The 27,146-nt window shown below is 41.6% G+C and overlaps 1 protein-coding gene across 1 annotated transcript; it reads left to right on the forward strand.

Annotated features, from left to right (window-relative positions):
- c6h12orf4 (chromosome 6 C12orf4 homolog) lies at positions 1–27,029 on the forward strand. The gene is made up of 14 exons (XM_034686189.1): positions 1–123; positions 565–753; positions 2,761–2,906; positions 8,212–8,393; positions 10,665–10,764; positions 10,913–11,037; positions 14,125–14,231; positions 14,357–14,554; positions 14,856–14,984; positions 15,416–15,484; positions 15,965–16,167; positions 23,916–23,973; positions 24,147–24,214; positions 25,662–27,029. Exons 2-14 carry the CDS (start codon positions 573–575, stop codon positions 25,752–25,754), a joined length of 1,659 nt encoding a protein of 552 aa, XP_034542080.1. The 5' UTR covers positions 1–123; positions 565–572; the 3' UTR covers positions 25,755–27,029.
- The last annotated feature ends 117 nt before the right edge of the window (positions 27,030–27,146 follow it).

Here is a 27,146-nt window from a genome sequence, read left to right on the forward strand (position 1 = left end):
CTACTGAACCTCCCTGTGTCGAAAGTGCTGATACTGTCACGCTGCTTCACTCACACATGTCAGCTGACTGAACCAAACAATCTTCATAACAGCCCTGGAGTCATCATATTCATATTAGCTCAGGTAAATGTGCTTTTTAAAAGGTTCATATGCTCACAGACTGAAATAAAACAAATAGCGGTGACTGTGGCAGATATGTCCGTGACAGACTTTCTCTCTGTTGTAGCCTGTTTGGATTGTTAGCTGTGCTGCTAGCTAACATGGCGCTTATCATACATTGAAATGAACGGTACACCCAGCTAACGATTAGCTTGATTTTACAAGTTATACCTGCATACATATTTATTGCACCACATTTTCTTTTGGTATTCACAGTTTCAAGCCTCGTCGTCAGTTTGCTGTCATTATGGGAACGTTCTTTGTTTTTAATTGTATATTTGAAGGGATAGCTGTGTTTTGATGGTAGATCAGCTGTTTTCTCACCTGTACAGCAGCCAGTGAGACTCTCAGACCCTTACGTGTGTGTTTTATTCATGATTTACATTTGTGTTTGTATTTTTTCAGCCGTAGCAATGAAGAAGAACAAAGGCAAAACCAACATCACAACTGGGAAGGAGTTTGTGTTTGAGTTCAAGGCAGGGAAACACAACTGTGTCCTCAAAGTGCCTCTGCAGTTCCCTGTCCAAGAGAACATCAGTGACCTCCATGGACGCCTGATGCTGCTACACAAAATCCCCTGCTACATAGAAAATGGTGAGATAAGTGCTCTTGGTATAATCAGTTAAAGAATAAATGACATAACTGTTATACACTGCCCATCCAATTAAAGTCGCACACTCTAATATTTTGTTAGACTGCCTTAAGCTCTGAGGTTGGCACGCATTCTCCTTTGCATTGTTTTGATAAGCTTCTGCAATGTCACAACATTTATTTCCGTCCAGAGTTGCATTAATTTTCAGCCAAGATATCATATTGATGGTGGGGGAGTTGCTGCACAAAGTCTTCTTTATCACATCTCAAAGATTCTCAATGGAGCTGAGGTCTGGACTCTGTGGTGGCCAATCCATGTGTGAACATGAAGTCTCATTCTCCCTGAACCACTCATTCACAATGTGAGCTGATGAACCCTGGCATTAACATCTTGGAATATGCCCGTGCCATCAGGGGAGAAAAACTCCATTGATGGAAAGACTTGGGGCCTCATGTACAAAGGGTGTGTACGCACAAAATGTGCCGTACGCTCTTTTTCACGGCAAAGTTCAGATGTATCAATAGTGAAATCACCGTGGAAATGTGCGGTGCCTCACGACAACTTCATGGCTGGCGTACGCACGTTTCTACAGCTGTTGATCCTTGCACACAGATTCATACATTATATGTTCTTGTGCGTACAACGTTTTCATGATTTGAGCGTACGCCATGTTTCAGTAGGAAATCCACACAAGTCTTTGTACATGAGGCCCTAGGTCATTCAGTATACAGGTCGTCAGCCGACTTCATTCTTTGGGCACATAACGTTGCTGAACCTAGACCTGACCCACTGCAGCAACCCCAGATCATAATACTGCCCCCACAGACTTGTACGGTTGGCACTAGACAGGATAGGTGCATCACTTCGTCCGCCTCTCTTCTTACCCTGATGCATTCATCACTCTGGAACAGGGTCAATCTCTGGACTCGTTAGACCACATGCCCTTCTTCCACTGCTCTAGAGTCCAGTCTTTATGCTCCCTAGAAAATCTCCTGAGTTGTTTTCTTTGCTTGATGCAGGCTGATAATTTGACCCTTCTGAAACAGATCAACATCCTTTCCAGGACCACAAAATATGTCTTCTGACCTGGTTGTTCAAGAAATAAGAATCAGCTCATCGCATCAGCTAGAGTTAGATAAGTTGTGGATAGATGGAACATATTCATCACTGCAGTAATTATCCAATGCAAGGCTCTTACCTACTTGATCTGTTAAATCAAGGTGGTGACTTTTCTTTAGACGGGTCACGGGCGGTGTATTTGTTCTGTTAACCAGCAGGCAAGACACACTGACTTTGTTCAATTACATTCCTTGGGTTCTGTCTCTCATGAATTTCTTAAGCGTCCTCTGATCTGCTGAGATTTACAGATCCTAGCTACAACCATCAGCAGGAGGCCCTCCAGCCTGCACTGTTGATGGCAATAGCACTTTCAACTCTATCAAGTGCTTGCCTTTCAAGGGATATCAAATAACTACTAAAATTATCAGTAGTCTTGTCTCGTGATAATACATGCTACAGTATGCTGCTTCCACATGCAGGGCTCTTGACCTTTTAATGTCAGTAAATTGATGAAAGGTTATTGCTAAAATTAAGATTTAAACAGTACAGTAATGTATTTGTTCACAGTCACAGCCATGAGATCATCCATCATTATCTTCTTGCAACAAAAACACATCCCAAAGCATCACATCGTCGAGGTTTATCATACTTTTGTTATAATTATTGGTTCCTTTGGACCGCTGCAGGGCCGTGGACCTCCTCTATAACAACAACCCCTCCAAAATGTTGAAACTAAATCCACTCAGCTGGACAAAAATGAATAAAGAAAGACTAGTATCTCTTTGGATGTCTTACTGAGATGGAGGTGATGTTGTCAGCCTGCATGCCGTTTATTTGAAACCTATTAACAGGTATTGCAGAGGAATTTTATAAAGCACTATGCAACCTTCATAGAAATGAAAACATTTAAAATGACATCTTTTTTTGCTGTGTTTGCGTCTCTTCTACAGAGTTAAAAATCTCAATCTCCCACTTCATCGAGAAGGAGACCATCCTGGATTTTGACAGAGAGGCAGAGCAGGCCCTGCAGAGACTCACAACAGGAGATGTAGATGTGAATCAGCTCACTAACGCGTGGACCAGGTCTTACGTAGAGGTGAGAACACACTTTTAAAAGGGTTTGATAGCAAGTAGTTGCTAATAGCACAAACTGTCACATCTAATTAGGTATACATAGTAATGAGAGACACTTGTCAGATTACGTTTGAGTTAAGATTAGCATTTGCGATCGTCCAGATTTCACACATTCATGACTCAGAATAGTTCAGGTTGTCATAAGCTTAACACCTTTTTTTTTATCTGCATGAACAGTTGTATGCTGTTAGTTTGAAGTACTGTAGTTGACTTAAACATGGAAATATTATTCATGATAAAATGTCAGATTGAAGATTAATGTCATAAACACAGTTAGACATTTATTGCTGGGATGAATTGGATCCTCTTCAGAGGCCTAACTTGTTTTGGAGTCTGTTTGCTTCTTGCCCATATTTTATTTTTTATTATTTATCCATCCATCCATCCATTTTCTTCCGCTTATCTGGGGTCGGGTCGCGGGGGTAGCAGTCCAAGCAAATTGACCCAGACATTCTTCTCCCCGGCGACACTTTCCAGCTCCTCCTGGGGAATCCCGAGGCGTTCCCAGACCAGGAGGGAGATATAATCCCTCCACCGCGTTCTGGGTCTACCCCGGGGCCTTCTCCCAGTTGGACGTGCCCGGAACACCTCTAAAGGGAGGCGTCCGGGAGGCATCCTTATCAGATGCCCGAACCACCTCAGCTGACTCCTTTCGACGCGGAGGAGCAGCGGCTCTACTCCGAGCTCCCTCCGGATGTCCGAGCTCCTGACCCTATCTCTAAGGCCGAGCCCAGACACCCTTCGCAGGAAACTCATTTCAGCCGCTTGTATCCGCGATCTTATCCTTTCGGTCATGACCCACAGCTCATGACCATAGGTGAGGGTTGAAACGTAGACCGACTGGTAAATCGAAAGCTTTACCTTCCGGCTCAGCTCCCTCTTCACCACAATGGTCCGATACAACGTCCGCATCACTGCTGACGCCGCACCAATCCGCCTGTGGATCTCACGCTCCATTTTACCCTCACTCGCGAACAAGACCCCGAGATACTTAAACTCCCCCACTTGGAGCAAAGTCTCCACCGAGAGAGAGCAATCCACAGTTTTCCGGCAGAGAACCATGGCCTCAGACTTGGAGGTGCTAACTCTCATCCCGGCCGCTTCGCACTCAGCTGCAAACCGCCCCAATGCCCGCTGGAGGTCCCCGCTCGAGGAAGCCTTTTATTATTTATTTATTTTACTTAATTGTTTTTTTAATAATTTTTTTCAAAAGTGTTTTATGTTTTTTTAGTAGGATTATTTTATTTTATTTTGTGACAGCTTTTTATGATCTGTGTGTTTTAACTTATTTTACCTCAATTTGCAGCACTTTGCTAAAGTTGAATGTTTTTATTGATGTGCTTTATACAGTCATGGCCAAAAGTTTTGAGAATGACACAAATATTACATTTTCACAAAGTCTGCTGCTTCAGGGTTTTTAGGTGTTTTTGTCAGATGTTTCTATGGTATAATGAAATACAATTAGAAGCATTTCATAAGTATCAAAAGCTTTTATTGAGAATTACACAGAATTCATGCAATAAGTCAATATTTGCAGTGTTGACCCTTCTTTTTCAAGACCTCTGCAATTCTCCCTGGCATGCTGTCAATCAACTTCTGGACCAAATCCTGACTGATGGCAGTCCATTCTTGCATAATCAATGCTTGGAGTTTGTCAGAATTTGTGGGTTTTTGATTGTCCACAAGTTCTCAATGGGATTAAGATCTGGGGAGTTTCCTGGCCAAGGGCCCAGAATCTTAATGTTTTGTTCCCCGAGCCATTTTGTTATGACTTTTGCTTTATGGCAAGGTGCTCCATCATGCTGGAAGAGGCATTCTTCATCACCAAACTGCCCTTGGATGGTTGGGAGAAGTTGCTCTCGGAGGACGTTCTGGTACCATTCTTTATTCATGGCTGTGTTTTTAGGCAAGATTGTGAGAGAGCCCACTCCCTTGACCGAAAAGCAACCCCACACATGAATGGTCTCAGGATGCTTCACTGTTGGCAAGAGACAGGACTGATGGTAGCGCTCACCTCGTCTTCTCCTAACAAGCCTTCCTCCAGATGCCCCAAACAATCGGAAAGGGGATTCATCAGAGAAAATGACTTTACCCCAGTCCTCAGCAGTCCAGTCCCTGTACCTTCTGCAGAATATCAGTCTGTCCCTGATGTTTTTACTGGAGAGAAGTGGCTTCTTTGCTGCCCTCCTTGACACCAGGCCTTCCTCCTAAAGTCTTCGCCTCACTGTGCGTGCAGATGCACTCACACCTGCCTGCTGCCATTCCTGAGCAAGCTCTGCACTGGTGGTGGCCCGATCCCGCAGCTGTAACACCTTCAGGAGACGGTCCTGGCGCTTGCTGGACTTTCTTGGGCGCCCTGGAGCCTGTTTGGCAACAATTGAACCTCTCTCCTTGAAGTTCTTGATAATTCGATAGACGGTTGACTGAGGTGCAATCTTACTCGCTGCTATAAACTTCCCTGTTAGGCCCTTTTTGTGCAATGCAATGATGGCTGCACGTGTTTCCTTGCAGGTAACCATGGCTAACAGATGAGGAACAATGGTGTCATGCACCATCTTCCTTTTAAAGTGTCCAGTCACTCAATCATGACAGATTGATCGCCAGCCTTGTCCTCATCAACACCCACACCTGTGTTAATGTGTGTGACACCTGTGTGTCATTGAAATTATGTTAGCTGGTCCTTTTGTGGCAGGGCTGAAATGCAGTGGAAATGTGTTTTTGGTGATAAAGTTCATTTTCAAGGCAAAGAGGGACTTTGCATTTTGCAGTTGAGCTGATCACTCCTCATAACATTCTGGAGTATATGCAAATTGCCATTATAAAAACTGAAACAGCAGACTTTGTGAAAATGAATAGTTGTGTCATTCTCAAAACTTTTGGCCATGACTGTACAGTGGTGGAAAATAGTTTTCGGACACCCTTAACATTTTACACAACCTCAAACATTGTCATGAAATATATGTGGAAAACTCTTTTTTATGTTTCAAGCATTAGACAGACACTAGATACAAATACAAATTATATATATTTTTGTTTAGTATTTACAAGAAAAACTAACAAAGCTAAATTCTTGACAGTTTCAATATGTCAGTTCTCAACATTGTTGATATCAAAGTCAACAAATAACAGAGAATGTGTTCAAAACTGAAAAAAAAAAGAAATAAACCTCACTGTGATTGAACTAAAAGAAATTGCACTTGAAGACCAAAGAGTGAAAACTTCTTTCCACCACTGTAAATAAAGTGGATACGATTGGATTGGATGTGACTTAACAATGGCCTTGACATTTTAACATTCAAATATTCAGATCAACAGTACTTCAAAAATGAACTTCAAGCCCTAAAGATGTAGTTTGTGAACAATAGGCGGCTTAAAATGTGCTCCGTTGTAATTAAAAATATGAGACCATCATCATATTCTCTTCTATCCATACATTATTCTGCAGACAGAACATTTCATTCTTTGTAGGTTTTCTTTAGACGCTGGCTGCTGAACCCTGGTCGTTCTTCACTTCATCTCTCTGTAGCACTGCAGCAGGGTTTTAGGACTGTCTCTGAATGCACCAGCTTACTCCGGTGCAGTCATGGATCATTTAAGTAATTTAAACAGAAGCAGTGCAGTGCATCTGCAAATTGATTATTCATGAGTTCCTGAGAAAAATCCCATTAAATGAGCCGCATGCTGTGTTTAATGTCTTCTCATTGCACTCCATTACACTTTGATGCGTTTTTCTCCCAGAGGTCCAATGTGTGGCTGCAGATGTATACACATATTTGAGAATAGAGTCATCATTTTCAGATCATGGATCAAGGAAAAACAAACAGATTCAGTGGAGTATGGTTTTCTAACATTTAAGTGTTACTTATTTCAGGCTTAAAAAATGTCGCTAAGATCATTTGGTTTTACTCTTCAGAGTTTATTTATTTATTTAACCTTTATTTAACCAGGTGAGTTAATTGAGAACCAATTCTCATTTGCAATAACGACCTGGGCGAGGAGGAGTTCATGAGTCTTATCAATCAATCAATCCATCCATCCATCCATCCATCCATCCATCCATCCATCCATCCATCCATCCATCCATCCATCCATCCATCCATCCATCCATCCATCCATCCATCCATCCATCCATCCATCCATCCATCCATCCATCCATCCATCCATCCATCAGACTTTATTTATAAAGCGCTTTTCATACAATGACACTGTAACACAAAGCGCTGTACATAAAAACAACTTAAAATAGAATCAATAAATAAAAAAAAGACCCCCCATCCTAATTCCAACCCCAGCCCCGACCCCAAACCCAACCCACAATCCTAAGATTAAGAACACAATATATGTAACAATAATAATAATAACAATAAAATAAATAGATGCATGAAAAATAAATAAGAAGTTGCTGAACGAACTGAGAAAACACTCTCATGTTATCAACACAGGAAATTAAACTCACCAAAATAGAATACATTTTTAAGATGATAAAACAATAAAATATTAAACCATCAAAAGAAAATTTGCTATTCTTAAAAAAAAAATTAAATGAAAATAAAAGTGACTAAAATCTGAACTAGATAAAAAAAATAAAAAAATAAAAAAATAGATAAAATAAGGTGTAATAAAACTTCTAAGAATAAATCTCAGTTAAAAGTGAGACTAAACAGGTAGGTCTTGATTTTGCTTTTAAAAATGTTTATGCTCTGTGTTATCTCTGCTGTCACTTTCTCAGGCAGCATTTATAAAAAGAAAAGGCCTGCTTGTGCTCGTGTCATGAGCCCACTGCTCTCAGACACGTAGAGCCGGCTACTTGCTAACTGTTTACTGCAGTCACACAGAAATACACGTGGACACTTTCCAGTGCCCACCGTGTTTGTGGTCTGGAGATTCCTGACCTTGTATAAATAGAGGACTTTCACATTCTTAACACTGTTCTGTTGCTTTTCTAATTATGGAAATGGCACATCGACTGCCCTGGTTTTTAACTAGCACAGCAAAACAACCAAACTGTGTTGACGTTGTGTTTTTCCTTCTCTTTTGTTTCCTTCTGGCAACAGTAAATGACATTTTCACACTTTTACTGAGAGTCAGCATCTTGCAGTCACAGCTCATGCAGCCGTTCGTCACCCCCAAGTGACAAGTTGTAAACAGTTCAGCAACCCTGCAGAGTTCGATGAGCAGTGTGGTTAGATCGCTTTTCTCTGCCCTCAACTACTTGCAGTCGCCATTTTGAAATATTCAGTGTCTGTCTTTCTTCTGTCCTGCTACAGACTACGCTGGAGCATGCTCGTCCTGAGGAGCCCAGCTGGGATGAAGACTTTGCTGATGTTTACCATGAGCTGATCCACTCCCCCGCCTCAGATACACTTCTCAACCTGGAGCACAACTACTTCGTTAGCATCTCCGAGCTCATCAGTGAGAGAGACATGGAGATCAAGAAGCTGCAGGAGAGGTCAGGGATTAATGTCCTGATTCTGGATCCACATATTTATATTCATAATCTTCCCGTCCTTTTTTTTTTTTTTTTTTTTATAACTTTTATTTTTATAGCATTTTCAATACAATAAACACATATAGAAGAGAAACACAAAGTGAGGTCAGTTAACATCAAGTATATACGTATACACAGGCACATGGATCAGAGCAATATCGGGTAGCGTCTAAAAGAAAAAAAATAGAAAGGAAAATAAGATAGAATAAAGAATCCCTTAATCTGTGTCCTTTTCCCGTAGGTAAGAGTCCCATTTCATCCAGTATCTTTCCCCCCTGTCTTTTTGTAGACGGAGGGTGTAAGTCATCTTTTCCATGGAGCGTAGATAATTGACTGTGCCCAGGAAGAGTTCTATGGTGGGGGGGTTTCTCTGAAGTCAGCATTTGGTAATACATTTTTTACTCGCGGCCATCTTCAACAGGTAGAGGTCACTTTTACACAGACATTCAGGAGTAATTCCAAAATACAAAGACATAAATGACACATCAATATCAAAGCCCATTATCTCTGATATTAAATGTCCCACCCTCTCCCAGAAAGGTTGAACCTGTGGACAATACCAAAATATGTGGGCATGGTCTACTTGTTCTGATCCACACTCCCTCCAGCAGGAGCATTGAGTCCCAGTCAATTTAGATTTCTGTTTAGGAGTTATAAAGAACCGAATCAAATTTTTCCAACAAAAGTCCCTCCAGGTTAATGAATTAGTGGAGGTGCATTGAGTCTCCCAGATACGTTGCCACACCTTCCCGTCCTTTTTGACAAAGTCTCTTATTAAACTGTGTTCTTTGGTACCTTGAGAAGTTCAGTCCATTTGGTTTGGACCAAAAAGATCAAATATTATTGTGCTCAACTTTTTCACAGATGAGGTACCAGATGAGCTCAACACACCTCTGCATCTGTTAAACTCCTTCATATGTTCTCTGCATAAACATAGACTTTAAATAAGAGAAAATCAATCTGTTTATTATCAGCAGATGGATCAAACAATCATTTAGCTCACATGTTCCCAAAGTTTTCAGACCGCCAAAATATATGTGCCAAAGACTCCCAATCCCCTCTGTCCCTGGAAGTGATTTAATGTGTCTTCATTTAGCTGATCTGCAGAAAATGACCCTACCTATATGTGCATGTGTCTGTGTTTCCTGTGCTGTTATGAATTAACCTGCTGCTACTGATGCTTTTGATAATTAACTGTTCACTAACTCTAAACTTAGGAGTCATCTGGCAACAAAGAAAGGCAGAAAACTCATTACATTTTCTATTTTCAAGGTTTTATTACAATTTTAGTTACTATTTTTGTTGAGATTTTTTTACAATGACAGGTAAAATGTAAAAAAAATTTGTCATTCAACTTTTTTGTTGCCTTTTTTTTTGGTATTTCTTTGTTCACCACAAGTTAACAAATAATATTTAAGTAATCCAAAACCAACAAAGAGAAGACAAAAAGTACAAAATAAAAACAAAAAAATAAGATAAAATAAAATAATAATAATAATAATAATAATAATAATAATAATAATAATAATAATAATAATAATAATAAGGACATAATAACAATAATAAAGAAATAATACTATTAATAATAATGTTATTAATAATAAAGAAATAATAATAAATACATAATAATAATAATAATAATAATAATAATAATAATAAATAATACAGAAATAATAATAATAATAATAAATACAGAAATAATAATAAACAAATAATAATAATAATAAAGAAATAATAATAATAATAAAGAAATAATAATAATAATAAAGAAATAATAAACAATGCTAACAAAAAATAAGATAAACATGAGAAAACAAGGTAAATAAAAATAAATAAATAATAACAAATATACTTAGATTACTTAAAAGAAAAACATTCTGGAAGACATCTCACAACCCCCCATGGGGTCCGGACCCCCACTTTGGGAACCCTGATTTAGCTAATGCTTTGTTGCTTAAATCATATATTTACTATCTTAACATCTGGTGATGTGTTTGCTTTTACATGACAGATGAACCAAAACCATGTTCTCCTTGAAACAGGATGAAACCTCATTTTGTGATACAACCTCAGTCCAGTTATATTGAGTGACAGCTGACCAAACGTAACATGAATGTTTTTTAACCAACGTTTCAGTCCCATGTTATTTATCCTTGTTTATATACTCTGTTAATGTCGATGTTATTTCCCCAGCGGTCTTCTTAAATCTATGAATGTGTGTCTGTTCGGCAGGCAAGCCTCAGAAATGGACCAAGTGATGCACGAACTGGGGAACACTTTGAGTGACCATGATGTAAACACTGTGGCCTCTCAGCACTTTGATGCTCAGCAGGTAAAGAAGCAGACGCTGAGTTATCACTTCACCTCACCTTCTGCATTAAAAAGTTACATTTACAGGTCAAGACTTACATCTTGTTGTCAAGTGATTCTTATAGTTAAGAGCATTATCATTCAGTGTGTCACTTTTTCTTCTTGTGTAGGTGTTGGAAAACAAGTGGGCCAGTGAGCTCAAACAAGTGACGAGCATTCAGAAGCAGGAGTATCAGGAGTGGGTCATCAAGCTGCACCAGGACCTGCAGAAATCCACCAACAGCAGCATAATAAAGTAAGTTGGACAGCACATAAGTGTTTGTGTATACGCTTCGACAAACAGTCTGTAGTTGTGTTGTATTGTGTGTTTTCTGATGTCTCTGCTGTGTGCACACATCTGATACCTGAGGGGTTGCATTACTCTGAATTGACCTGAACAGGCTCTGCCAGTTTGGTGACTCAATCCTTTTTATGAGCGCCACAGTGAAGCCAGAAGGGTTGATCCAAGACAATTAACACAGGGATCAGGGGCTTCATTGCTTACTCTTGATGTGCAGGTGAAAGAAGCAGCTTGAATCTGCAGTGTTACACGGGACTTCCACCAGATCTGTGTCTGGCCGGTCTCAGATCCGCCGCGGCCCGGTTCCGTGCTCTCTTGTCCGTCAACACCCACGGGTTGCGTTTTCGGAATGCAGCATGGAGCAGGACCGCCAGACAGCTTGAGTCATGTGACCGAGTTTTCCCGTGGTAATCACTGAATCCTGGATTCTCCTCCTCCTCTCCTCATCCATGTTGTCTTTCTGGTCCTCAGAAAACCTCTGACCTGTTGACTCCAGGTCTGGCTCCGCTCATCATGACGGTTTGTTGTTGTAGTTAAGTGAAATGCGATCTGGTGATAACACAGAGTGTTTTATTCTGAAAATTAACCGGATGATTTCATTTTGTTTTGGTGCCTGACTTCCTGTCCCGCTCCATCTGCTCTGTTGAGATTTATGCGTCATGCTCTGGCATCTGACAAAAATAGAAGTCTTGTGTATCTGATCTGTTGTGTTCAGACCTGCCAGATCAGAGACGCAGCCGGATCAGAGACGCAGCCGGAACGCAACGGAGCGGATCCAGTGGAAGTTAACACATTGACTAGAATAGAAACCTACCAGATCCGGTGCTGTGACGGATCGGAGACAGACCGGATACGACTCTGGTGGAATTTGGCCATCAGGCAGGGCAGAACAACACTTCTCTTCCCTTCAGCAGCTTTGACTTCAGCTTTTTGTTAAGTGATCTAACATGGAAGTGAAGTGACTCTTCAACACTTACTCTTAGATTTAAGTAGAGTTCTTGAAGGACACAAAAGATACCTGAAAGATAAGAGTAGTCAAAACCAGCAAATGATCAAATGCTTGGTTTCCCTTGTGTGATCTGTGTGGCACTGATTCAGAGCCAGAGGTCAAACTGAACCCCTCACAGCAGCTCAACACTGACTCTGCTGCAGCGGCTCTAATCTAAAACATGACATGCCCGGCCTTTGATGCTCGACTCCATTAACATGGAAATTGGAGTGATTACAAGAGGTCAAAAACTCATCTCAGTCTGACTGATGTTTGGCTTTGCAGCATCAGTAATGACCGGCATCTTGGGATAAGAAGCAGGGAGAAAAGTAATGGAGGTTAACAGTAATGAGGTCCCAGAGAGTGATGGTTCAGATTCAGACCGTACTCTCCTCTGCATTTATCGGACACTGGATCAAAATACAGATACCAGCCAGGATACGTGTGCGAGGAGCTTCTCAGACTTTGTGCTGACCCTGCATCAGTTTTTTGTTAATGATGAATATCATTATCCTTCTGTGTGTGGGTGGAACTTTATACTTCATCAGCACTTTGTAAAGATACACTTTTAAAGCTGCGGCCTCGAAAAAGTAAGAAGAAAACTCTTCAGTTTGTGAATCCTTTGATAACATTTTCTTATTTAACTGTAAACGGAGAGATTTAATATAAAAAGGTCTTTAGAACTGAGGCTTGTACTGAACAGTTCACTGGTGTACTACTTAGTGCTGGGCGATATTGAAAAAGATGTTATCACGATAACAGTTTTCATATTCTGCTCATTGTGAGCATCTAACAAGTTATACGATATGATTAATATTAGTGATGGTGAGATGAAGCCTCATGAGGCTTCGAACCACTTGAGCCAATTGGTTCGAGAAAGGGTTCATTTCTCGAAGCTTCATGTGCACACGAAACCACCTACTGGCCAGGTTTATCATTACATGCTGCTGGATCTTAAACACATAATGTGTGATGCATTGCATTTTTGTTTCTGTTATGGTAATGACTATGAATTACAAAAAAATGTATGACCAAATAATTTCTGTACATAAATTATCATATATGTGTATGATACAATATTTTTGAATGTATTCTGTGTGTGTAAATTTTCCCAAAATGGTAGTATCATATGATATGGCAGGTTGTGTAATTATATTTTTCTGTCACTTTAGGAAAATGGGATTGGCTTAAGCAGACAGAGGACAGTGAAAGTGATTGTGGAACTAGGAAGAGGGCACTGAATATGCTTGTGTTATTAGGAGTTAGGAGTTATTAAATCAAAATGTTACCACACAGGGGAAATCCTCCTCTTTCTTTCTTTTTTAAGTTATATTTTTTGGGCTTTGACTCATTTTATTTATAGAGGAGAGGACAGTGTAGAAACTGGGAAAGAGTGGGTGAAAAATGCGATGAAAAAGCTGCAGGCTGGGCTAGAACCCGGGCCAATTGTATCATAGGCGTGCAACTTAACCATTAGGCCAAGACCGCACCAGAGTGACTACAGGTCCGCACCTAACTCCGCTCTTTCTAGCTGGCTCCGTCTTACCTGTCCTCTTTTCACTCCTAAATCTTCAAACCATCTCTCTCTCTCTCTCTCTCTCTCTAAACTCTCCAAACTATATAAACGCTGTCAAAACTCTAGTATCCAAACTATCAAAACTCTATCCAAAGTCTGAACTGACCGCAACTCTCCATCAAACACCCAGATTTTGAACGGAGCCTGAGGGGTTTATATTGCTGTCAAACCTCGCAGCAAAATCTGAACCACTTGCCGAAGCAGTCACGTGGTACAGCCGGGCAGCGAGGCTTCGGACGTCATCATTTTCGGCTCCTCCCCTCAATGAAACAAGCCTCGATACACGCTTCACGGAAACGCCCCCTCCGTTACTCGACACACGCTTCGAAGCCTCGGCACATCTCGTAACATCACTAATTAATATGTTTTTATGATATTATAAGGAGTATATTTTTATTCTGTTGAGTGTTTTTATAAATTCTTCTCTCCATCTAAATAACTATTGTTTGTGTTTTTGTTTGGTGTGATTGTTTTCCAGTGAGGAGATTAAGATGCAGTCCAGTCAGATGTCAGAAGTCGCAGATTCAGGGGCCAGAATGTTTGAGGAGCAGCCTCAGCTGGAGGAGAGTTTCACCATTCACTTAGGTGCTTATCCTTTAAACTGCTTTACGAACATTTTTCTCTTCTCTTTTCTATTTTCTGATTAAATGTACTCTTGTGTCTTTTTTTATACTCACTAACTAGATAACATTCATGTGTTTCTTGACCAGGAGCACAGCTGAAGACGATGCACAACCTCCGGCTGGTGCGTGCAGACGTGCTGGACTTCTGTAAGCACCGGCGGTACGGCAGCGGTGGAGCGAAGCTGAAGCGACTACAGACCGCCCTCTCCCTCTACTCCTCCTCACTGTGTGGTCTGGTGCTGTTGGTCGACAACAGGGTCAACTCCTACAGTGGCATCAAGAGAGGTCAGAGGGACGACCTACATTGCTTGTTTGTTAAAAGATGACAGTTTGTGTTCGGCTGCTGGATAACATCTTATTATTCATTCATATTTCTACAAGATTTGATCCATTTTGCACCAATAAATGGATCAAATTTGATCCTACTAATAAGTCAGTCTGATTACCTATCACCCTAAATGTGCACACCTCTTATTGATTTGAAACGAGGCAATACATTTACCTTTCTTTTCTTAAAGCTGTAATACAGAAAGAGAGATGATAACTTTATTTTGTATTCTCTGTCCTCTTCTTTGTTGATCACCAGACTTTGCAACCGTGGCAAAGGAGTGCACAGACTTTCATTGCCGGTCTCTGGAGCAGCAGCTGGAGGAGGTGCAGCAGGTGGTGCTATATGCCAGAGCCCAGCGGAGCCACAAGCAGAAAGAACAGCCTGGTTAGTGTTTGGCTTCACATTGGGTCTCTATGCCTGCACAGCTGAAACAAAGACTGATAATAAGAAAGAGAAAGGCTAGACTGGTGATGATAAGGCTGCCGCTAATCTATCTTTACAGCAGAGATACAGATAGTGACCTGGACACACATTCTGCCAAAGAAAATGGATCAATCTAGACATCCAGGCTGCAACAGATGTAACACTGAAGCAGTAGAAAAGTTTAACACTGCAAACATTTCCAGAGAGATGAGTTCCAGCAGAGTGAGAGTGATGAGACATTGATTATCTCTGCCATAAAGGGAAGCTTTGTCCTGATCAACATCACAGCTTGACCTGAGGGGTTCATAAAGTTCTTGACGTTCTAGCTTTTGATCATCATCTGTCGTAAATACAGATTTTCAATGTACCTTTTTTTTTCTGCGTCCTCACAGAAGTCCCCAGGAATGGAGGGGACGATAAGAGCAAGAATGTTGAAAGGAATCCCTCCAACATCGTACCAGGTAACAGTCATTATAAAGTTGTTTCAGGTCTGATCAAAGCTCTTGTGAGGAGTTTGTAGCCGGTTAACACGGATGCCTCCATATGACCTGCACACATCACAGAGGAGACTTCTGTGTGGTTATTTTTAGAGCCTGTAACCACCGCCACAAGGTCGGAGTCAGACAAAGGGATTAACAGCATGCTGCAGCTCAGCTAACTGACTGACTGACTGACTGACAGCCTTTGTTTACAGTTTACAACACAAAGATTTACAGGGAGTGAGATGTTTGACTGTTAGAAAACTGAGAATTAATTTAATTGTAACAGGTTGACATCAGCAAAGAGATGATAGGGGGCTTTGTCCACCAAGATCCACACAGAGTGAAAGTTCCTCACGGGAGCTTTAAGAGAGCAAAAAAATTAATAAATGAATAACACCACGTTAGTTTGTTTACATGTTTGTTTGTTTTAAAATCCAACTCTTGTATGTCTTCCTTAAGGTGAGTTTTACATCTCACGACACTCTAACCTGTCCGAGTGCCACGTCGTCTTCCACCTGTGTGTGGACGATAATGTGCGCTCAGGGAACATCACGGCAAGAGACCCGGCCATCATGGGTCTGAGGAACATCCTGAAAGTCTGCTGCACGCACGACGTCACCACCGTCACTGTCCCTCTGCTGCTGGTGCATGACATGTCAGAGGTAAGAGTGCCTGAGTTGATGTGGAACCTCAAGGAATGAATTGAACCAAATGTAAATCTCTGTTACCCTCATACTCTTTTCAAACATGAAGTTACAACATGCTCAGAGTAAGTTCCCACAGTTCTTTCTTCCTCTTCCTCCTGAACTTCACAGAATAACAGGCGACTTAGTGTTGCTTCAAATCAGTTTATAGTTAATGAGATTTCTCCAAATAAAAGAGTCAGGGAGCAGATACAGCAAATGAAAGGATAAAGGTTTGAGCTGGACACTGCGGTTGTTTGGTTACACAAACACATGACCTGAACAGATTGTGAAAGGGCTTTTAGACAACCTTTACTGCCAAATAGCTCTCTACTTTGAAGCTCACTGGTGGACTGTTTTTGTTACTTAGTGCACTCACTACCAACAAAGGAGTTCCTCTGCTGCTGGCAGGAAACCTGAGAAGAACAAACAAACTTGAAATTGTTACTTTTTGTGAGTAAGAGTTATGGAGAAATGGTTCAACTACTAAGCTACTATTCAAGAAAACTGAAAGTTATGATTTAATGTTTTAAATGTGAATCTGAAGTAAGTATATGGTTGATGTGGAGAGCTTGATGATTTAAAAACAGGGCCGCAGTAGCTCAGTCTGTCAGGACTTGTCGTTGGAACTGGAGAGACGCTGGCTCAAGTCTTATTACAGCCGAGTCTGAAAGTTGGTTTGGTAGCTGCTGAGGTGCCAGTTCACTTCCTGGGCTCTGCAGAGGTGCCCTTGAACATGGCACTGGCAATGACTCAGAGCTCTCCTCCGTGTGCAGCCCCTCACTTTCACATCTCTCTATTAATGCATGTTCATCAGATCCTGTTGTTGCATGTGTGTATGTTTCAGTGTGTGCAGAATGATTCAACTCCGGAGTGACAAAAATGAACTTCCTTTAAGGCAGGGGTGTCAAACCTAAAGCCTCGGGTCCACAGGATGCGTCGCGTTGCGTTACGGCTGTGCTGCACACTGCACAGCCAATACGTTCCCATTCTAGTCAATGTTCTAGGGTCCACAGGGCGTGCAGCGGTGCGTCTCAGCTCTGTCCCGGGAGCGTGCCCCCGTGCCACTGCACCAGAGATACGCTTCAAGTCTATTTTCAACGGAGCCCAAGGCCAGCACGCGTCAATATGCACAGAAAAGAACGACCTGGACAGAAAGTCAGGCACGAGGATCACATGCAACATCCGCCAATCTCAAAACAAAACATCATATACAGACTCCCGACTGTTTCAAAATCGTCTCATTGATTATGGATGTAAGCTACAAACAGCCACATATCGACTTTAAGATGATCACTGTGTCAGAAGGTAACAGGACAACAAAGTAGAGCAGAATTATTATTATTATTAAACTCATCTAAACCTGCAAAAACGAAACTTTATAGTTCTGCAGCATAGAATAGAATGATAGAAGCACAAAAGTAATGGAATACTCTCCAAATGAGCAGAAATTAAACCACAGAAAGGCTCTGTGACCTGTTGTTTGTATGTAGTTCTCTCTATACTGGACCCAGCTGATCCTGCCTGCTCTGAGCTGCACTATGCTCCCGACACGTCCTGTGGACCAGGGCCCAAGCCCTCGGACGGAGCAAAGCTGTGTCGCAGCCGTAACGCGGCGCACAGGCATCCTTTGTACGCCCCGGGTAAGGCCTGTGAGCCAAAACCGGCCCACCAGAGGTTCCAGTCATTAATTCATCATCATCACTCAAGTCATTTCTAATAATGTGCCACAGATATTTTACTTAGTCCACCACACTGAGCGCTTGATCAGAAATGATCAAATAGCTACAGTGTTGATTGAATTAGTTGGCTCTATATATTATATATATGTACTAGAATATATAGTTGAAAATGCAGACTCATAAAAACATGATAAATGTCTCGTATGAGAGCTGAAGTGATGGTCCAGGTTGGTGGATCAAAGTGTGAAAAAGGTTATCCAATAGAAATGAGTGAATGTTTGGAGTGAGTAAACATGGTTAAGGTACCGAGACTGGTATCAGCAGCTTTTACTGTCAGGAGTTCAGGATCAGGTTCAGACACTGAATCCTCATCAGGTCCTGGGGTGAGGCTCTGAGTTTGATTCAGCTCTTAAGTTTTTTAATGAATCCCATGAACTCTCATCTCCCTCTGCCTGTCACGTCTGCTCTAAGTCTTAATAGTTTGTTTTTGTTTGGTGAGGAAAATCTGCGTCACAGTTTCCGTGGTCCAAACTGACAGCATCACAGTTCCTTCAGCCTGGATGTACAACATACCCAGCTGTGGTCTGACTTATGAGGCTCAGGCTAAAACCCAACATTTCCCAGGTTTAAAACCAAGAGGGCAAAGCAGAGAGTCGTGAACTCTGGTGTTTACTCAGCGCCTCAGAGTGTATGTACAGCAGCACTCCTGTACTCACACAGCAGGAGGAGAGAAACAGAGAGAGCTTTCAGTGACTGATGAACCAAGCCTGAATCAAGCAGAGAGAGCAAATACCTCGTCACAATATGAGGGATCTTTCTCTTATGTCTTGAAAAAAGGTGGGATTTTCTTTGAGGCTGACTAGCAGCTCCTATTGAACTCCTAATAAACTCTGAAGATGGAAAGCAAACTCTCTACAAGCCTCTGTCGGGTCGGGTCGGGGGGGGGACTCATGCCACAACATGCCTGGTGCGATTCTTCTTCTTGTGTCTAATCAAGAGTCTTTGTTTATATAACCATAAAGACTTTTGAAGCCTTGGGAACCAGAGGACATTTAATTGATAGCTTCTGGTTTCACATCAAACCTTTCCGTCTGTCATCTTCTTTTTTGGACCTGTTTGCCGTTTCGAGGCAGAGTCTGCTGTTTGTACAAGCCTATTCTTGTGTTCGGCTTGGAAAGACACTGACACAGTTTGTCTGCAGGAGCTGCAGACTGCAGTATAAATACAACAGGGCTGTGGCTCTTATTTGTATTTTTAGTTCTTTTTTTCTTCCTTGTAAACTTTAAGCGTTTGAGGAAAAAGAAGCAGACACAGTGTCTTGCTTCAGAGCACTTTAATAATACATTATTTAAACTTTGAAGGAAAGAAATGAAACCTTTATTACCGGTTTAGAGGAACAATTAAAAGATGAAAGACTTACATAATTGGACAACTGTCGTATTACTTATTTTAGTTACAACAAAATGCTTTAATTACTTTGCAGAAACCACAGCTCCTCTGAATAACAACAGCTCCTCTCAGCTCCTCTCTGGTACCAGCCTCAGTCTAACAGAGCAGCTCCTGGGTGTGCTGTCCTGTTGTTGATGCATCACAGAGCAATTGCTCAAGCCTGTACAGGTTATCTCGAGGCACAGTTCACATGGGCCTCCATGACACCCCTGACTTCAGTTCATGGATCCGGTTTGTTGACTTGAGGGTGAAAGGCTGTACGTGTTTGGTGTGTGTTTGCTGTGTGTTTGCTGTGTGTCTGTGTGTCTGTGTGTGTGTGTGTCACAAGAGACTCTACCCATTTGACACTTCTCACTGAGAGCAAAGGTTGATATCAGAGCTCACGGCCTGCTGAGGTCACTGTGAGCAGCCTGCAGCCACATTCACTCTGAACTTCAATTCAATTCAAAACCTTTATTTATTCTCGAAAAGACATTGAGGGTTCCCTCATTTCCAATGTCATCAAGATCACAGGCACATTAAAAACAATGATCAAACACACAATCATTCACAAAACAATAGATGAATTAAAACAGATACAGTTTGAGACACAGCGGTCAGAGTCTTCAATTAGCAAAAGAGGGAATAGATATCAACTTTAAAGTCTGTTGGAGGGTATTCCATGATTTAGGGGCATCTCTGGAAAATACTTATCTACCCAGCTCAGTTCAGAACTCAGGGGAGATAAAAAGGTCACATGTGCAGCAGTGTTTATAGGAGCGTATTAGCAGAGGTGTCATCTCAGCCGGATAACATGTGTTACACGCTTCAGTCACTTGACAGGAGAGTTTGAAGGTGTTAATATGTAATTCATACAATATCTCATTGGCATACCTGCGTAAGATTGCTAAAACATACCTACGAAGGAATGTCGTGATGTTAACGATTAATGTGACTCAGCGGTGCCAACGTTACCAGCTTTTTTTTTTACACTTTGAACTCAGCAGTATTAATAAAAACAAACACTGTATCTGCTGAGTGTAGGAAAGGTTTAAATCCTCACAGACACAATGATAGCTATGCTTTAAGTTTAAAGCTTCAACGTGAAGAGAAGATAAACATATGAAAGTGAATCCCCTGTGATGAGTTTTGAAATAGTGTCACTCATACTGATGCCTCTCATGACCTATAGATAGTGAAATGTGATTATCAATAAGATATGTTATTTCCTCATGCTGAATTTTAGCGCCTATGTTCAGGTCAGACTTTCTGTTAAAGGAAGCCGAGTGTATATTCGTCCCTCCGCCTGAAGTGTCTCTGTTCAGAGCTCTGCTGCTAAAGGTTGTCAGTGAGAAGTAAGTTATCAAGCAGGAGGAGTTTTAATGCTAGAGCTAAATGTCTATGAACAGGATGTAATGTTAATGTCTGCATTTGAATGCTTCTCTGCTCTTGGATGACTAAAGAGTTAAACCGTGTGTATATTTATGTTATTCAGACATTTATTAGGACACCGGAGCTCACATCACGACATCAGGGCTGTGACGGGATAACATTAAACCTGTACATCTAGTCACCTTTGGTAAGCTAACTAATAAATCAGAGTTTGGAAAGTTAGACAATGTTGCGTGACAGTACGAATTTAAAGGTGACATATCACGCTTTTTTCATCAATATATATTGGTCTAAGAGGTCCCCAAAACATGTTTTTAAATTTAATGCTCAAAAAAACACTTTGAAATCAGATTTTGGCATGCCTGAAAAACCCTCTTCTTCAGCCCTCCTCAGAACGGTCGGTTTTCTCTCTGACCACGCCCCCTCAGGAAGTGGATGTGGCCTCGGCTCTCCAGCACGTTGATCTAATGTTTACATGTTGGCTGAATATACACGGCTGCTCACAGACCCGCGTTACTTCAACCCTCTGAATCTGATCCAGAATCTGATCCTGACGGAGAGGCGCCTGTAGCAGGACCTTTCTGAAGGATTGGTCACAGATTTAGTGTTTCTTGTTGTTTTATTTATCAGTATGTAGACGTGTGTCTTGGTACACAGCTACGAACATGTAGCTATGTGGCTATGCTAACTAGCGCTAGCACTTATCCATGATAAATAAAAATCATCCACTAGATCTTCAAATCTGCAGACGAGGGGAGTAAAACCGACCTCTGCCAGAAAGGCAGCAGGACCTTTCTGAAGGATTGGTCACAGATTCTGTGTTTCTTGTTGTTTTATTTGTCAGTATGTCGACGTGTGTCTTGGTACACAGCTACAGTTACAGCTACGACATGTAGCTATGTAGCTATGCTAACTAGCGCTAGCACTTTTCCATGGAAAATAAAAATCATCCACTAGATCTTCAAATCTGCAGACGTGGGGAGTAAAACCGACCTTTGTGTTTATTAAGACAGCCTACAACTAGCATGCCTCCCTCCTAAGCTCCTTGTTAGCACACGTGTGCAGGTAATGAAAAACAGAGGAAGGGATTCAGTATTATTTTATACAGTCTATGGGCTGAACAAGCTCCGAGCTCTGAATCCGTGACAGACCGGATATTGTTGTTACGTAATAAAAACATGGAAGTCTGAAACGGCTCGTTTCACACACATTTACAGAAAGGTGGAGAAATCAGAACAGGGGCAGAATGGATTTTTTTCATTCTCGGGGGGTTTGTAGACATGCCAGGGAAACATATGTCAGGTAGAGAACCATTAAAAAGTCCATTTTGCGTGATATGTCACCTTTAATATAGATCTCAATGAACACATGACCTCCTCACTCTGCATCCTGATAAAAGTCGTCTGAACAGAGAAAATTAGGATCAAAAAGAAGATCTGTGTTCATTCATTTGCTTCCACAACAAAGAGCCACATCTTCATCACGAGCGTTCACCAGAACCAATAAACATGACAACTCCTCACAGTGCCTTTAAAGTGATCTGTTAAAATGTATTTTAACATTCAAACTTTGTCCTCGCATGCAATTTTATTTTCAGTCACCTCTCTTCCAAATGAAATGACCTTCTGCCTAAATGTGTAACTCCGGACATATCTCTCGATTATGCTGAACGGCACTTTAATGTGCTTACTTGCACTTTTGTATAACTTGTATGTGCTCTTGTGTTGTATTGTTGTTTTCACTGTCATGCTATCATGATGTTCTGTTTCCACATGCTATTTATCTTGATCGTTTGTTATGAACTCTGTTTTGTCCTGCCAGGGACTACTGATGAAAATTAGCCTTATTGCTAACTCTGGCATATTTATATTGATGCGATGCTGAAATGTTCATGTCTATGCACTGTCCCTAAAATAAATTTAAAAAATTACGTTAAAAATACGCTTTCTAAAGGCTGATTTATACTTCTGCGTCTCCCCTACGCAGAAGGGGCTGACGCGGACATGAGCCCAACATACTTGTGCATCGGTGTGACCATGTCGCGCAGCAATTCTCCGCCGAAACGCCTGAGGGCAGTGCGGTCTCTCTGATAGCCGGCCGCCTGCTTCCGGTCCCGCTACGATCTCTGGCTGTTACCGAAATCGCCTACTATACTAGCAGTACGTACTGATATGTCCAAAATTCAGTATGTAGTAAGAAGTATGTGAACAAGAGCAAAATCTGCAGTATGCCAAAACTCCCCGGATGTCTACTGATTTGGGAAAATATCTCAGTGTGCATCAGACCAGTCTGCCTCGCGTACTGTTTCCCATAATGCACAGCGCTCGTTCTGCTTTTTCTTTTTCCTCATTTTTTGACGGGAGGAAATCCGTTTTTGGGTGCTCAAATTACATATAAACCACTTCCTAACTTTTTAAATCATAAGTGATGCTAAATAAGCATTTTATTTATCGGCTTCGCCGTTGTTTACTTCCGCTTTCCGAAACCGGAAATCCAGCGAAGTCTGGCTCAGCATGCTGCATGACAGATCGGACAGAACAGTCATACTACATACTAAATTCAAACGCAGTATGTAGTAGGCAATACCTACTGCCTACTACATTAGTAAGTCGTATGTAGCAGGCCGTTTCGGAAACAGCCTCTGTTTACTTTTCCACAGAGTTTCAGAGCATGTTCTGTTAATCTACAGCTGATACATGTTGCTGTTTATCATACAGACATGATAACATGAAGAATAGAGAGGAGGAGATGAAATACACGGCCGATGTGTGGCCGATGTCTGGGATCCCGGAAGTGTTGTAAATGCGGGAAAGACAAAGCCGCCGAGCGGACCAATCACAGAGCTTGCGGTCCGCGTCGGCTCTACGGGGAGTTACATTTTGGAGGAGGTGCACGTCAGCTACGTGCGTAGGCCTCAGCGTAGGTACGGGAGCTACGCGGACCTCCGGTGTAGGGTACGCCGTTGATTCAACGCAGAAGTATAAATCAGCCTTAAGATGCCTGTCAAGCTCAGTGTTTAAATTATCTCCATATACACAGGCTGTAGTCCTTGAAGCGAGCAGCTGTTTGCTACATGTCAGTCCCCTCTCTGTCCACTGTCCTATCCTCTCAATAAAGGCATTAAAAGCCCCCTTTAAAAACAATACAGAATATTATCATGTTATATCTTTGATTTCCTGCCAAAAACAAAGCAGTGTCCTCATGTCTGGTGTCATCTCTCTCCAGGAAATGACCATACCGTGGTGTCTGAAGAGAGCAGAGCTGGTTTTCAAATGTGTCAAAGGTGAGAGGAGAGTTTGAAGTTTAGCTATGAAGTCAACACTTTTATAACATGCACCGCTCATTGCTGTTTATTCATGTATTCATTTTGTTTTTATAGAAACAACATCTTAGGCCTTATTTACAGCTCAGTCAAAGCTTATTTTAAAACATGCAATGATTTTGTGTTATTTTCAGGCTTCATGATGGAGATGGCCTCGTGGGACGGAGGCATTTCACGCACAGTCCAGTTTCTTGTGCCGAAGGTGAGAACAAAATGTACAACACATAGTTTTGGTTACGCAACGTTAAGTTGAGGTGACAAACAATCTACCTGTGAGTAATTGCTTGCTATTAAAGCTTTTTGTTAACAGAAAATGTATGCTCAAGGCTTCGCTTGTACATAACATCACAAAGAAACACCTGGTCGTGCAGCACACACCTTTGAGAACCGGCCTGAAGGAGAAAAGCCGGCCATAAATCACAGGTTACAGAGCTTTGTGTTCTCTTGACCAGTGTTTACTCTGCTGTGATAAAAAGAAAGCTCAGAGACTCATCATGTCATTGTGTGATCAGCAGTAAGATTATCATGCAGCGCTCCAACACTGAAGCTTTAACTCACTGTACCTCTTTATCCAGGTATGATTTCATGTCTTAATTCAAACTGTGAATATGTCAGTGCACAGAAGAGGAGAAGCATCCTGGTTCATCTTCATAAACTGGTCTCTGTCAGATTGTCGGGGGATTGTGAGCCGAGTACAGGAGGAAACATAACTGCTGTTTGATTTAGGGTTTAGCTGGATGTTGTTTATCTCTAACGTTTGTGGCTTGACAGGAAGGCAGCAGAGCCTATAGAACCATCTCATGTTGACAGGTTAAGAAGATAAAACAAGCAGCATCAAAGGAGTGCGGCTTCATGGGTTCCTGTCAGCTACATACTCAGACACCATTCAAAATAGCACTTCTGAAACAACATTGTTGTCTCCTCCTCAAAGAGAGATGGTGGCTAAATATACGCTCAGTGTTTGTGAGCCTGAATATGCGCCTGTGTTTCAGCTTAAAGATTAATACTTAACATTCTTATTTGACGGGTGGCGATGCTTGGAGTGACACGGTATGTTCCTCTGTTAAAGCCACAACTTCACATCCTCTCAGCATCTTGACTGCTGTTCCCTTAGGGGGGGTAAAAAAAGAGCCTGTGATGTTGAACTAAAGGGCACCACAGGGGCTGTTAACACTCGGCTGAAGCAAACAGTCCATATGTATTTTTGTTTTCAGCCGGGTTACAAAGGTTTGATTGGTTCCCTTTCATTTCATGTGTGGACTTAAATGTTTAAACCACAGACTGCATAAATAATGAACGTAGTATCTGTGACATTACTCATCTGTTTCTGAAGCCCTGTTTTGAGGCCAATCATCGGCGGGAGCCATATTGGAAATGTTTGATTTGATTTGATTTGATGTCTTTAGTTCAGTCGAACTAGTGTGATGTAAAGAGGCATACTTTGAGCCTCCTCGCCAACAGCTACAGTGTTCCCACCTGTCAATCAAGTCAGCTGTGCCTCTAATTGGAAGACTTGTAATCTCAATATCTTAGAAATTGCTTCAGTATGGCTTCAATTCTCGTGGCCGGAGGTTGCGGCTTGGTTCACACACAAGGTTTATATTTATATCGCTGGATAATAAAGGCTGTCTTCTTCTTCTCTTTGACAGAGTATCTCAGAGGAGATGTTCTACCAGCTGAGCAACATGTTGCCTCAGATCTTCCGCGTTTCCTCCACCCTGACTCTCACCTCTAAAAACTGATGCACTGAGATCATCACATTTCTGTCAACCGGAGTCAGAAGGTTCTTTTTTTTCAGGGATTTTAAATGAACTGTACAAAAGTCTGATAAAGTAGCACATGAGCCCCATTAATAGTTAATACAAGTATTGCAGCATGAAAGCACTTAGAGTACAGGTGCAAAAAGTGTTATTGAGATGAGAAAAGACCCTTGATGCAATAGTGGAGCCTTATTATTTTTGCACTTTTAAAAGTTCCACATGTTGTCGATGCTGCTGCTGGAGAGAAGACTGGATCCAGTGGCTCACCAAAGCGGCTGCTGCAATTATCATTTCAAGCCTCCAGGGTGCGGTTCTGGTGACAGAGTTTTATGACATCATGGCATCATCCGCTAGTGCTGCAAGTCTTCCAGCACTCTTCAAATCTACACTCTGTAACTATGTGCACACTCAAGCCACAGCGTTACAGAAAAAAATGGTGTTGTGTTGAAGTTTGAGCTCACCGATGCGGAGAAAAAATGCAACCAACCAAGCATACAAGATGAAGGTGGAAACACAGTGTTGTTTGTGAAGTGAGGAAGCTGGTTGGAACTGACACACTGACAGATGAACTAACACCTCACTGACATTTCACCACACAACCATTAGCAACCATACAAAGTGTCATATTTGTGTTCTTCATATGACAAAAACATCATTAATCTCAGCTCCTTTTTTGTTTTTAATGTAAATCATGAGACCCCATCCACTATCAACTTTCATCTGTTGATTGATGGTGATAAAGATATGTGATGTCAAAGTCCAGCCACAGCTATGAGACTGATCTGTCTCAACCTCTGAGGCGTGGCTTTGTCTTTAGGGGCTGATCTGTGACATTAACTCAGTGGCCTACAGTCGGGTGGTGTTACTGCTGTGATCAACAATGTTCTGGAGATTTTATGCTGCATTGCAGTGAGTTGTAGTGGAGACCACTCTTCATGCTCGTGCATGTCTGTGCACGTGTGTGTGTGTGCGGTCTCCTCCTTCTACCTCTGTAACAGCAGATGGCACTGTTCTTAAAGATAAAGATGACTTCACACATACTTACACATAAAGTTGAAATGAGTGTTTACTGCTGTTTATATTCACCTCAATCACTTTTTGACCAAATGACTCGAAGTGCTCCCCAAAGGTCCCCCTCTGCGGTCCTGCGTCTTCAGTGTAATTTAAACATTCATCGCGTGTTCAGATCTGTTTTTCTGTATATTAACTGTATATTTTTATTTTTATGTTTTAATAAAAATACACTCATCCCAGTGATTTGATGTGATTATTCATGAAAGCATTCATGACACATTTTGATGGTTGTTATTTTCCCTCCGTCTTCTCAGTGATGTTGTTGGATTTGCTGCAGCGTTCCATTTAGTGTTGATGGGT

This window comes from Notolabrus celidotus, chromosome 6 (genome assembly GCF_009762535.1).
Source record: "Notolabrus celidotus isolate fNotCel1 chromosome 6, fNotCel1.pri, whole genome shotgun sequence".
Taxonomy (NCBI): domain Eukaryota; kingdom Metazoa; phylum Chordata; class Actinopteri; order Labriformes; family Labridae; genus Notolabrus; species Notolabrus celidotus.